Raw genomic sequence first — 13453 nt, 5'->3', positions numbered from 1 at the left:
GCTGGGCGTGGCTTGCATTGGGAGGGATGCACTGGGCGTGGCTTGCATTGGGTGGGATGCACTGGGGATGGCTTGTATTGGGGTGGGATGTGCTGGGCGTGGCTTGCATTGGGTGGGATGCACTGGAGATGACTTGTATTGGGGTGGGATGTGCTGGGCGTGGCTTGCATTGGGTGGGATGCACTGGGGATGGCTTGTATTGGGGTGGGATGCGCTGGGTGGGATGTGCTAGGCGTGGCTTGCATTGGGTGGGATGCACTGGGTGTGGCTTGCATTGGGGTGGGATGTGCTGGGCGTGGCTTGCATTGGGTGGGATGCACTGGGTGAAATGTGTCTGTTGACAGATGATCCTCCAGGTGTGCCTGGGATCTAATTCTCCCGCCTCTCTTTTCTTCCTATCTTAATTGTGGGTGAGGGTTCCCTTCAAGGAGTGTGGAACTGGGGACAGTTCAGGGGGCCTTGGGAGTGGTGGAGGAGTGTGCGTGTTGGAGGTTTTCCTCATCAGTCACATTGGCGCCCACACGCACGGTGCGTTCGCTCAGGCCAGGCAGTGCCGTAAGAACCTACACACGTGAACACCAGCTTCCATCAGCGTCTGTGAGATTGGCATTGTCTTGGTCCCTATTTTACAAATGGGAAACTGAGGCTCAGGAAGGTTAGAAAACGTTCAGAAGATGACAGTGTGTGGCCAGGTGAGCTAGTATGTCTACCTTACGGAATCCTTAAAGGAATCTTCTGGAGCACCACCCTGCAAAGCCAGGAGTGACCACTCGTGTGTGTCATGCGTTTGAGTGTTTACCGGCTGGCTTTAGGGTGACAGGTGTCACAGTCGTCAGGACACCCAGGCTGGGGGTGCGTCCTTGCCACTGTCATCAGCCCACAGAGCTGGGTGGAAAATGGAACGGGATCAAAGGACACTGAGGAGACAGGAAACTCTAAGGTGGCCTCGAGGGTGTCAGGTGCTGGCCCCAGGCTACGTTTTTGACCTTAAGATGGAGCTGGCTGGGCATCATCCAACCACAGGGGACTTCGAAAGCTGAGCGTTCTCCAGCTGGAGGCAGGAGAGAAGGACATGTGGGCATCTGGGCACCTCTGTCTCCTATGTCTCTCCCTGGGTCTCTGCCTCCCTTTCTGTCTCCGTATCTCTATCTCTGTGTGTCTGTGTCTCTCCCTAAGTCCTTGGTCTGTAGCTATTTCTTGGCAGTAAGGGCTGCTGAGTCCCCATTCCTGGGCCTGTTAGGGACGTGTGGTGACGGCAGCCCTAAGCCCATTTTGGGAGCCGGCAGCCATGCCGAGGGCCTGTTTCTTGCTGCGCGACTGGTAAGCATCAGCTGGAGTCTCTGGTTGGCTCTGCGGATCTGCTCTGGTCTCTCCTGTGGGCCCAGCACACGAGGCCCAGGCACTGTCAGTCAGATCTCCCCAACACCCAGCCGAGGCATGAGCCTTCCCAGGAGGCAGCTGTGAGGGGCTGATAAGGCCCCGGGGCAGACCGAGGTAAGGGCAGCCACCTCCCAGGTGGGCTCCCTAGGATCCATCGGGCCCCACCCCTGCTTCAGACGGGTGCTTCAGGGGCCTGTCGGGGAAGCCACCACGGCCAACAGCAAAACTGACCTCCTCCCATCAACACCCTCCCTTCCTTGAACGGTTAGTGAGCCCCCAAAAGGCCAGGCTCTGTTCTTGGGCCTGAGATCTGGCGTGGACAAGGTGGACGATTCCCTGCCCCTACACGGCCTCCTTCTAGTGCGAGATGGAAAGAACGGACCCCCCCAGTACTCAGTAGACGAGAGAAGCTACAGGGTCGGGTCCTGTTTGGTGCCACTGGCTGAAGCCAAGTGAAGGTAGAGCCGAAGAGACAACAGCGTCAGGCAGGGCTGAGTCCTCCATGGTTGTCCCCGAGCTACCCAGAGGGAGCACCCGGCCCTGAAGCACAGGCGTGTGAGGAGAGCCTCACTCGGTCAACCTGGAGCCCTCAGAACAACCCATGAGGAGGAGGAGGGAACGGAGGCCAGGAGAGGCCACATCATTGCCCGACAGCACACACCTGGCAGGGGGCAGGTCTGGGCTTGACCCTCGAGATCTGGCTCCAGCCTGTGCGGCCCTGCTGGTGTGGCCTTCACCAGCACGTGATGGGCAGCCCCAGACTCTGAGGTGGAGGGACGTGCACCCCCCACTGCTTTCACCACGGCCCAGGCCCCTCCTCCCAGCCAGGGTGAGTGTGGCCCCGTGGGGAGAAGGTCCGTCCCCCGCCCCCTGGGAAGCTGAGGCCACAGCACCATGTCTCTCTGGCATTTCTCTTTCTATGCACAGCTGGTGACAGGGAATCAGCGTGGCTGTCCCTTCAGAGGCTCTTTCTGCTGCTGTCAGGGACGGCGGTGGAAGTGAAAAGCCTGCAGGTTGCATGTCCCAGACTGGAGAGGGTGGGAAGGACCACGGGCCGTGCTTCAGAGGAAGGCACCGAGGGCAGCATGAGGGCCCTGAGGGCGCAGAGTGGCTGGTGACCCTAACTCCCAGCCCCGCAGAGTGGTCCAAACCAGAAGCCCACGTGGATGGAGACCTGGACCGGCGGTTGTCCCGGTGTGAGCCCGGGCCTGACTGGCATGCGGGGAGTGTGTGAAATGCAGTTTCCCAGGCCCGCCCTGGGCTCATCCCACAGAATTAGAGACGGGGGGCAGTGCCCAGTGACATGGAGATGGCCCCTTCCCCAGCCTCCCAGGAGATTCTGCTCCAGGCCAGAGTTGGAGCTCTGCTTGTAGATTAGGGCAGGCATGGGCCCTGCTGGGGGCCTGGTGGGGCTGGGATGGCGGCCCCGGGCCCCAGTTCCCGCCTGGGCGTGGACACTCACGTGGTAAGAGGCGTGCTCCTCGCGGTCCATGGGCCGTGTGACGTACATCCGGCCCGACATGGAGTCGATGCTGAAGACCTCCATGGGGGGCTGGTCAGCGCCCACGCCAGTGATGCTGTACCGGATGGGGATGTCGTTGTCCTTGTCGGACCGGATCTGAAAGGCAGGAGCAAAGCGAGAAGCGGTCAGCCTGTGGCACTGTGGCACTGTGGCGAGGCCGGGCCGGGGCCGGGCGCCTGGCGTGCCTCCCCTCCCACCAGTTCCTCGAGCGTGACCCATCTGAGGTACAGTGGGGACCACAGCTGGTCGTTCATCCACTTCAGGAACTGGAAGGACAGTCGATGGTCAGGGGTTTACTGAGAGCCACCGACTGCAGGTCCAGGGTCCATCAGTGACGGGGGGGAGGTGAGCGTACAACACTCCGAGGTCGGTGTCTGCACCGAGAGCTTGGACACCCGGCGGACATCCACAACACAGGTGAAGACAGCGGAAATCACAGTTTGAAACGGCCTCGTGTTCCGACACCAAAGCCGGGTCACAACAAAGGCAAGAAAACGGAGCAGCCTCCACAGTTCCGAGGGAAAGCCTGGGACCCACTGCATGTGTGTCTCGGCCTTTCTAATTGTTTAGAAACTGAATGACGGTTACTGGGGTCCCAAGTCCAGAGTAAGCTAGGAAAGGCTGCAACTTGGGGAGAAAATGGAAAGACACAGGCGGACATGAAACTCGAGTTTTCCATGGAGTGGGGAAGGGTCAGGCAGAGGCTTCATTTTATTTTGGACACAGAGTGAGATTCATAGCATTAAGAATCAGACCCGCCTTTCACTCAGCTGAATCGAAGCCTCTTGTAGTGAGGAGGGGGACCTGATCGCTGGCCCACGACAGGTGAGCGGTGCTTCCTGGAGCCTGGGGGGTCCCTCAGGGAAGTGGATGGAGGCCATGGCATTTGAAAGGTGAAATGAGTGAAATTCAGAAGGTGGAATCAACAGATCTGCATTCAACTTTGAGCATACCTGTGGAACATACTACTTTTTTTCTCAAAACTCATGGGACTGTGACAACATTTTATAATAAAATGATGGGCCATATTGAAAACCTCAAAAATACCCTAAAAAGCAAAATGGAACAGGACTGTTTTTTGTTTTATTTTTTTAGAGACAGGTCTCTCTCTGTCACCCAGGCAGGAGTGCAATGGGGCAGTCACAGCTCACTGCAGCCTTGACCTCCTATGCTCATGCAATCCTTCCACCTCATCCCCCAGAGTAGCTGGAACCACAGGTGCCGGCAGCCACACCTGGCTAATTTCTGAAATTCTTTTGTCCAGACAGTGTCTCACTATGTTGCCCAGGCTGGTCTTGAACTTCTGGATTTAAGCGATCCTCCCCGCTCGGCCTCCCACAGCACTGAGATTACAGGTGTCAGCCACCCCATTTAGCCTGACTAAGACCTTTCACTGAAATGATGTAATTAAAAGTTAACAAGAAAACTGAAAAAAGATCTTTTAGAAATCTGGACGACACTGAAATAACCATGTGTCAACAGGAACCAAAGTTATTTTTAGAGGCTTTAAAAATATTTCTTTTGTTTAATAATAATATAGCAATACGACTGTTGTACAGTGAAACCCAGAGATTGAGTCCCTGCAAACCCAAAACCTTGAATGTTTTCATAATCAAAATGGAATTACAGCCAATGAACCAGCCGCTTAACTCCACAAGGAAAGGAACTAGAAAGCAGGAAGCAGCAGACACCGAGTCACCCATAAAGACGACACAGAAATTTCCGAATCTGAAAACAGAAAAACAGATTCAAGGATAGATTCGAGAGCTGCAGTTAGGGGAAAGTCCTCCGGAATCTAGCTGCGTCTTTGATAAACTTCAGAGGAAAAAGATAAGATTTTAAAAAGCGTTTTATTCTATGTTATGCTAGCACAGGCAAAAATCTTATGTGATTATTTTTTGAGAAAATATAAAATTTTAAACTTGACTAGGAGAGAATGCACACCTGGAGATACCAATGACTTCAGGAAATTCCTCCTAAAAGAGCTCAGGACAGGTCAGCTCGCCCCAGAGTTTCCTGAAACTGTTCCAGAGCAGAGAAAGAAGCAGAAAAATCAGGCTGCTCAGGTTTATGAAGCTTGAAGATCTCGCTGTGCAGATGCATTCTGAATTCTGAGGACACACAGTGTGACCACTGCAACCGCCCCCTGCATGGCATGGGTGTGGCACCCAGTGGAGGTGGCAGCGAGTGGGCGCAGCAGTGACTGCCAAGCCTCGTGCATGGCCCTGAGTAGCACTTATCTCAGAAACCGCGGGCTGGCTCCTCACCAGGCACCTCATCTCTGCAGCACGATGGCAGTCATAGGCTAGCCTTCACAGAGGCGCCAAACAGCTTCCATAGAGTACCCTTTCCAGTTCAATTTGCACCAGAGAAAGCAAGCCATCCCCCAGAGAAACTGCAGTTTGTGGAGAGTTCAGCCTTGTGGAGAACATCTTTCCTCAGCCAGCACTTAGCATTTGCACCCCAGAGCTGCTCCTCAGCGTAGGAGCATGGTGTCCAGCACACCGGCCACCCCAAGACTGCCTCATGTCGTAACAGAAAAAAGCTGTTTTCCCTGTAGGAAGAAGGAGATGCTGTTTCCATCATACAGGTGCCGTGTGGGGCTGCTCATGTGCTGGGAGACACGGCCAGGAGAGGAGGTCTGCAGGCCTGTGGTGTGCGGCGTACACACTCTCCTGTGCACACATGTGCAGACACATGCACACACTTGCAGACTGTGAGGTGCGTCTTTGCTCCGCCCACAATGCGCCGCCTGACTTTTCCAGGATCAGGTATGCCCTTCCCGGCTCTGCCCTGAGCTGCACGCAGCAAGCAGGGCTTCGGAGACAGCGACGTTGGGAAGTCTGGGCCTGGGCCCCTCAACAGTAGCTGGGAAAAGCCTCCGACTGGGCCTTTGTCACCCCTCCCTCTATTACCCAACGTCACCAGCAACGTGACTCCTGCGGCCCTTCCGTGGGCAAAACCCGTCTCTTCTCCACCATGACACCAGGGTATATGTGGTGGCGTCTAGGTAGAGGGAAGAGCCTCCCTCCCTGTGGCCTCTAACGACTTGCTCCTCGGGGGTGGGGGAAAGGTAAGAGGTCACAATCGCAGGAGAGCGGGCAGCTGGGGGGAGTACGAGCCTACCAGCCCTGCCGTCTGGGGGTGCGGCGCTTCTCCGAGGGCTTTGGGTGAGGAGAAGAGCACTCAGAGCACACGGCAGGCCCTCGAGGGGTGGAGTGGCACTGGGCTGAGGAGAACACGTGGAGCCAGGCCCAGTCGTCCGGGGGCGGGAGGTGGGCATGAGTGATGGGTCTTCAGCAGCCCGAAGGACGGGATTCACCGTGCGCTGTCGCTGCAGCTTTGGGCGAACCCATCCCTCTTTCATAGGGAAATTTAATGATGAGACTGCTGAAAATAATCCACCACCTATTTAAAGAGAGTTTTTTTCAAGCAAATCTCATTACGTTTTGGCCATCAGGCTGCATTTGCTTATTCTCCAGGCTGGTTCGGGCCTCCTCTGAAACACGGCGGGCCGCGGGCGGCTGTGTGTGGGCTCTTAGCATCGGCTCTCAGAGTGCTCTGAACTCTCCCACAGTTTACCGCATTAAGAAGAAATACTGTGCTAGTGCATCCGCCAGGCCAGGGGAGAGCTGCTTCCCCTTGATTTGTGTCTGGCAAATGAGAAAAACACCGCAGAAGCCCACGGTAGGGCCATGAATAGACAGCACAGACGCGCGGCCGCCGTGCCCATCGGCTGAGGAGGCCGCGGAGACCCACGCGCTCGTGCCTTTGTTGTTAGAGGACGGAACAGATGGCGGAAGGTTAGTTTAAAGTGATGTCTACATTAAAATAACTTATGGGGCTCAGCGATAGTGTTCACCCGGGGACTTCCACTTGGCAGGCCGGCTCTCGTCCTCAGAAAAGCTGGATGACATGAAAAGTTCCGGCGGAGTCTCCCCGGGGGAGAGGATTTGCCTGATTTCAAATGAACTTGAAACTGGAGAAGTCACCCTGTGCGGTTTTGAATTGCAGACACCTTGGAGGTGGAGTCCCTAAGCTTTCAAGGGAGGAAGCTGGGGAGCGAGAGTGTCACACCCTGATTCCAGGGGAGGGAGGGACCCACCCACCGGAACGCCCCTGCACGGGAGCCCCCGCCAGCCAGGGCTGTCCCCCTGCACGGTCAGCGAGGTTCAGCCCACGGACGGACACGAGCACTCTCAGAATTAGGGCTTTTCCCACCAGTGATACACCCCCTCAAGTTGTACATCAGGATATGGATTGTGCGGCAGAGCAAGGTCTGGGAGAGCCCATGGGGCACTGGGCAAGGAAGGCCTTGGAGAAAGTCAGGGTCAGAGTGAATCGATTTCGTCTTGACCGCTGCCTCGCACAGCACTGGACACACACACACTATGCACACAAATGCACATTCTGACCTGTATGTATGACACACACACACACACAGTACACATGCACACTCACACACACACAGTACACACGCACACACACACACAGTACACACACATACACACACCACACAAGCGCATGCTCAATACACACACACACACACAAACATACCTATAAACACACACACACAACACAGAAATATACCATACACACATACACACACGTACACACAACATACACTCAGCACACAAACATAAACACGCAAACACACAAATACACAATACACACACAGACACCCTGCAAACACACAAACGTACACATGACACAAACACAAACATGCGCACACAGTACACAACACACACCATATACTCAATACACAAACATATATACAAATGCCACACACAAATACACACTAAATACACACACGTACATGCACACACAACACACATAATACACACAAACACAAAACACATACAACACACATAAACACATGCAGATACATACATGCACATACAGGCACACAGTGCACAATGCACACGTTCAATACACATACAAACACACACGAATATACATACGCACGAACACACGGAACCCAATACACACAAATACTCCCCCACACACCCGTGGCAGGGTACCCTTTCAGAATGGACGGGGTGGCCATTCTGCATTCACAGGCTCTGCCCGGCCACGCGGCAAGCCTCCCTTGGTTCCTGTCCCGGCATTTAAAGACGCTTTTGAAGTCTTCGCATCAAGCAGGATGCCGCTCCTCAGCGAAGTGTTTCAGCTTTCTCCTCCTATGATAGGAAGCCCAGAGACATTCCCAGGAAAACAGATCACAGGCCCTCGCCTTCGCAGCCTGCTGGGAGCTCTGAGCTGCCTGGAGCAGTCCCCCCTCTCCATGGAGTAGAAGCTCTGGATGGTGACAGCAGGCTCCTCAGCTGTCCGCCCCATCCCGAAGGCACAGGACGCAGGCAGGAGGGCTTGCCCTTGGCCTGCTGAGATGAGAAATTTTCTTTCTTTTTTCCCCTTTTTCTTTCTTGTCAAGACAGGGTCTCACTCTGTCCTCCAGGCTGGAGTGCAGAGCTGTGATCTCGGCTCATTGCAACCTCCACCTCCTGGGTTCAAGCGATTCTCTTGCCTCAGCCTCCCGAGTAGATGGGACTACAGGCACCCACCAGCACACCCAGCAATTTTTTGTACTTTTAGTAGAGACAGGGTTTCACCATGTTGCCGGGGCTGGTCTCAGGTAATCCTCCCACCTCAGCCTCCCAAAATGTTGGGATTACAGGTGTGAGCCACCGTGCCCGACTGAGAGAGGCAATTTTCTCATAGGGTCTGAGTCTCACGGGGGCCCTGAGGGAAGAAGGCAACTTCGCCCATGTGCACCTGTAGCTCCCTGTGGCCCCGGCTCTCCTGCTTGAGCTTCCTGGTTTTCATGCCAACAACATCGGGGTTTCCTCAGGTTTTCTGCCTGTTCTCCTGCCTGCATTGCACAGCCTGGGCCTCCCCGCCTCGTCACCTCCTGCCTTCCCATGAGCATGAAGGATGCTCCACACCCTTCCCCAGGCCCTAGGAACACACACGTGGCTGCTGATCCCCAGGGATGGCCTGTGGGTAGGTAGGGCCCAGCAGTTCCTGGACAAACAGGTGAAACCAGGGAGGCAGCCCAGGAGCAGGGCAGGCAGGGAGGGAGGGAGGGAGACAGGGAGGCAGGGAGGGAGGGAGGGAGACAGGGAGGCAGGGAGGCAGGCAGGGAGGGAGGGAGGGAGGGAGGCAGGCAGGGAGGCAGGCAGGGAGGGAGGCAGGGAGGGAAGGAGGGAGGGAGGCAGGCAGGCAGGCAGGCAGGGAGGGAGGCAGGCAGGGAGGGAGGCAGGGAGGCAGGCAGGGAGACAGACAGACAGGCATGAAGGCAGGCAGGGAGGCAGGGAGGGAGGCAGGGAGGGAAGGAGGGAGGGAGACAGGGAGGCAGGGAGGCGGGCAGGGGGGCAGGGGGGCAGGGGTGTAGGGGGGCAGGGGAGCTGGGGGTCAGGGGGGCCTTCTCACCCATCCCCTTCTGAAGGTGGAGGGACTGAGGCCCAGAGGGGCTGAGGGACGTGACGAAGGTTCTCGAGTGAGCGACGACCCGGGCGGAGTTCCCAGCTCCTGTCTCAGTGTCAGGCTGCCTGCCTAAGTAGCCCCTGAAAGCAGGACGGGGGCAGAAGTTTCCCTGCCTGCCATTCACAGGCTCTGAGTATCTCCCCCGTGCCCCTGGAGGCTCCACAGAAGACGAGCATCCTGGCCTTCTCCCTCCAACCAGCTCTACAAATGCGGCTTTGGGGGTGCATTTGTAGAGCTGGTTGGAGTCAGAAGGCCAGGATGCTGAAGCCCCATTATTTTTGAGACAGGATCTTGCTCCGTCACCCAGGAGAGGGTGCATAACCACGACTCACTGCAGCCTTGAACTCCTGGGCTGAAGTGATCCTCCCACCACGGCCTCCTGAGTACCTGAGACCAGAGTGTGTACCCCCACGCCTGGCCAATTTAAAAATTCGTTGTAGAGACGGAATTCCACAATGTTGGCCAGTCTGGTCTGGAACCCTTGGCCTCATATGACCTTCCTGCCTCAGCCTCCCTAAGTGCTGGGATTACGGGCATGGGCCATGTGCCACGCCCCACCCCCGATACTTTGAGAAGTCTCTCTACAGTCCTGGACTAGAACTCACTTCAGTGGAAAGCGATTATGAAATTGGAACCCTGTGCTGCGTGAGATTCTTCTAGCTTACTGCAAAGTGCAATTCCAAAGCCCTGCCACGGTGCTGGGTGACCAGCAAGATTCACCGATGTGAAACCTGCTCTCACCAAATCCACAGGACACATGTGGGGCCGAGCAAGTGCTCTTGTTTTCCCCCAACTCCTCCTCGATTCTTGAGCATTACTTAAGAAGCTTAAAGATGTTTGTATTTCTTGCCTTTTCTGAAACACTTTTCATGCATGATGAAATTCAGCCTTCAATTACTTTCAATTAGGCTCTCGTAATGAGCAGAAAGGCCCGGAACGTGATGTGAAAAGTCACTGGTTGTGTAGCATTGACACCGTCACACAGAACTGTTCACACATACTTTGAGTTTTAGCAATGACAAAGAGCCCCTCAAAGTCACATGAATGCTAATGAAAGGCATGAATGTGTTCTCACAGATTTGCCCGGTGGGGAACAGTGAGTTAGCTCCTTCTCGAAAATGCCCTTTAGGTTGTACCAAATCCACAGAGAGGGGCACCTCCTGAATTTTTGGCTTGGATTGCGGAAGACTGTCCTGGCTCTTCTGGAAACAAAGTCCTAGTTTACTATGGGGGCGTCCTTGAGTGGTCCCAGGAATACAGCTGAGGTGCCCCACCCTCCCCGTAGCTGATGGGCAGGCCTGGGAGCTAAGCTGGGCTGATCGGCTTCTTTCTCCAACGTGAACCTGGAGTCAAGAACGAATCGCGTGGAAAACACGTGAGCAGCCAAGGTCTGTCTGGCAGGATCCTTTCCACTTGGGACGGTCAGAGTTTGCAGGTGCAGCAGGTTGAAGCCTCTGCCTGACCTGGTGCTGTCTGGGGAGCCCTTAACACAGCGCCCGGCAGGAGAGAGCTGACCAGAGGGTGACCTCACTGTGTGCTCAGGGCTGGGCCTCGGCCACAGAGAGGCCTACCTGGACCTCTAGATCCCTGTGTCTTGGGTTGGGGCTCCTACAAGAAGAACCCAAGACAGGGATTCTCATATGAGTGATTGACTAGGGAGAGCCTCCAGAATAAGCAGGAGTGACAAGGGGTGTCTCAGCCTGGGTCCAGTTTCAGCCTCACCCCACGGGAAGCCCTGGTGTATGAACTGAGCCTTGAGGCCAGGAGGCTGCCTCTGTGGGCTTACCCAGGGCGGGGCTCCTCCCAGGCATCTCCTGGCACAGCCCTGCCCTCAGCCCCACTCCATCCTCAGAGGGGTGTCCAGCTGTGAATCATTAGCAAAGCAAGCCGACGTGGTGATGGCAGGGGCTGGGTGGCTGGCTCCCAGGGGGCCTGGCTGCACTAGCAGGGGCGACCACACCCAGTGGAATTGTCGTCCTAGCCCTTGCCATGGCCAGCTTAAAAAAAAATTTTAGTTATTATTAAGGACACTGGGCAGCACAGTGGCTCACACCCATAATCCCTGCACTCAGTCAGTAATGAAGGCTGAGTACTCTGCTTAGTAATGTTGGTTGAATACTGAGCTTTGTCAGTAAATGAGGGCTGAGTACTGATCTTTGTGAATAAATCTGGGCTTTCTGTGTTGCCAATAATGAGGCCTGAGTACTATGCCTTGTCACTAGATGTGGGCTGAGTATTGGTTTAATCAGTAATAATACTTGAGTACAATTTTTATGTCTCCCCCAGGGAGCCTTGCACACGAGTAGACACACAGAAAGCGCTCTGCAAACCAGAGTGCATGATTGAATGAAACAAGGGACAAGGGACAAGAAATATCTGTATGTCCACCCTAGAGGTCCCAGACCACAAGAATAAAAGGATTTAATGTAGGCTTTTACTGCACAATAGCATATTTAGGTCTTGTCCATTGGAAGCGCCAGAAATCCCTCTGTAACTGGCTCAAGCAAAAAGGCAATGTGCTGGCTCCTATTCTGGAGTGTGTGGGTTTCAGGCATGGCTGGATCATGCGGGCTGAGTACTGTGCTCATTCATTCACAGGGGCTGAGAACTGTGCTCAGCCCATTGTGAGGCGTCCACTCTAATGGGGCTCTCAGCCCTCCCTCAACCCTCCCCTCAGACACGCAGGTACTCTCCCCTTCTGGTGCCTCACACTTCTGTGCTTACATCCCCTCAGCATAGCAGCCCCAGGGGGAACAGCAAGAGGCGGACAGTACAATCATGACAGTACTAGTAACAGCATCAGTGTCAGGGGCACAGAAGTAGAGGGCGTAGAACCAGCGATGATGGTAATGACACCTGATGCTTCCATAGCTAGTTCAAGTGCCAGGCAGTACCCCAGGTGATATGCTTGGGCTCTGTGTCCCCACCCAAATCTCATCTTGCATTGTAATCCCCAGGTGTTGAGGGGGAGCCCTGGCGGGAGGTGACTGGGTCGAGGGGGCGGTCCCCCCATGCTGTTCTCATGACAGGGAGTGAGTCTCATGAGCTCTGATGGTTTCAGAAGCGTCTGGCGTTTCCCCTGCTGGCAGTTCTCTCTCCTGCCTCCATGTGAAGAAGGTCCTTGCTTCCCCTTCACCTTCCGCCCTGATTGCAAGTTTCTTGCGGCAGCCCCAGCCGTGCAGAACTGTGAGTCAATTAAAACTCTTTCTTTTATAAACTAGTCTTGGGTAGTATCTTTACAGCATCATGAAAATAGACAAATACTCTATGCATATTACGTCCATCTACCCACTTATCACCACAACCCCACAAGGCAGTGCTGTTAATACAGACAGGGCCATTCACATACGGCCCTTCCCTGATACAGACGAGGAAACTGTAGCACAGCGAGGCTGAGTCACTCACCCAAGATCACACAGCTCTCAAGCCCTTGAGCTGGGATCCAGAACCCCGGTGTCCTGGCCCCAGTGCCCCTGCTCTGACCCACCAGCTCCTTGCCTCAGTAGGGAAGGTGGCTCTTTAAGACAGCACCATCGGATGTCCTGGGGCTGATGCTCGTTGGCCCTTAACCCAACCTTGAAGCAGCTGCCATGGTTGGAGATTGGAAAGGGCACATCTGCCAGGCCTGGGTTGGCAGCAGCCTCCACCCAACCTGCAGGATGAGTGGGTGAGGCGTTCCCCGGCCAAAGGAGACGGAAGGCAGAAGTGGACGAAGGCAGGCTCTAGCCACTCCTGCCAGGCCTGAGGCTCCCCGCTGGCCCTGCCTGTTGGTGCCTGTGATGCATCTCATGGCCATCTGGAAGCCAAGGGGCCCTTGGCCTCTGTGGGAATGAAGGTAAATGCTGGAGGGGATGGAGGATTCGGAATCAGGCACACCATGTGCCAGTGACACCTTCTCCCATTAACGCTGGGAGTCCCATTGCAGGGGTAGAGCGCTGCAAAAGAACCCCTGTATCCCACCCAGCCCAGGAGCCTGGAGGGACCACGTGGGGGCTGCAGGGTGGGCCTGGGGTCCTGAGGGGGAGGGGGCTGCAGGGTGGGCCTGGGGTCCTGAGGGGGAGGGGGCTG

General features: G+C 55.4%; 1 protein-coding gene across 1 annotated transcript in view; it reads right to left on the bottom strand.

Moving 5' to 3' along the window:
• Positions 1–13453, bottom strand: part of CDH4 (cadherin 4) — a 673674-nt gene that overhangs the window by 93747 nt on the left and 566474 nt on the right. The window contains exon 5 of the mRNA XM_017503455.1: positions 2843–2998. Coding sequence (XP_017358944.1) covers positions 2843–2998 — 156 coding nt within the window. The remainder of the gene's footprint in view (positions 1–2842; positions 2999–13453) is intronic.

This window comes from Cebus imitator, unplaced genomic scaffold (genome assembly GCF_001604975.1).
Source record: "Cebus imitator isolate Cc_AM_T3 unplaced genomic scaffold, Cebus_imitator-1.0 Scaffold311, whole genome shotgun sequence".
Classification (NCBI taxonomy): Eukaryota; Metazoa; Chordata; class Mammalia; order Primates; family Cebidae; genus Cebus; species Cebus imitator.
This window is presented reverse-complemented; position numbering and strand designations above follow the sequence as displayed.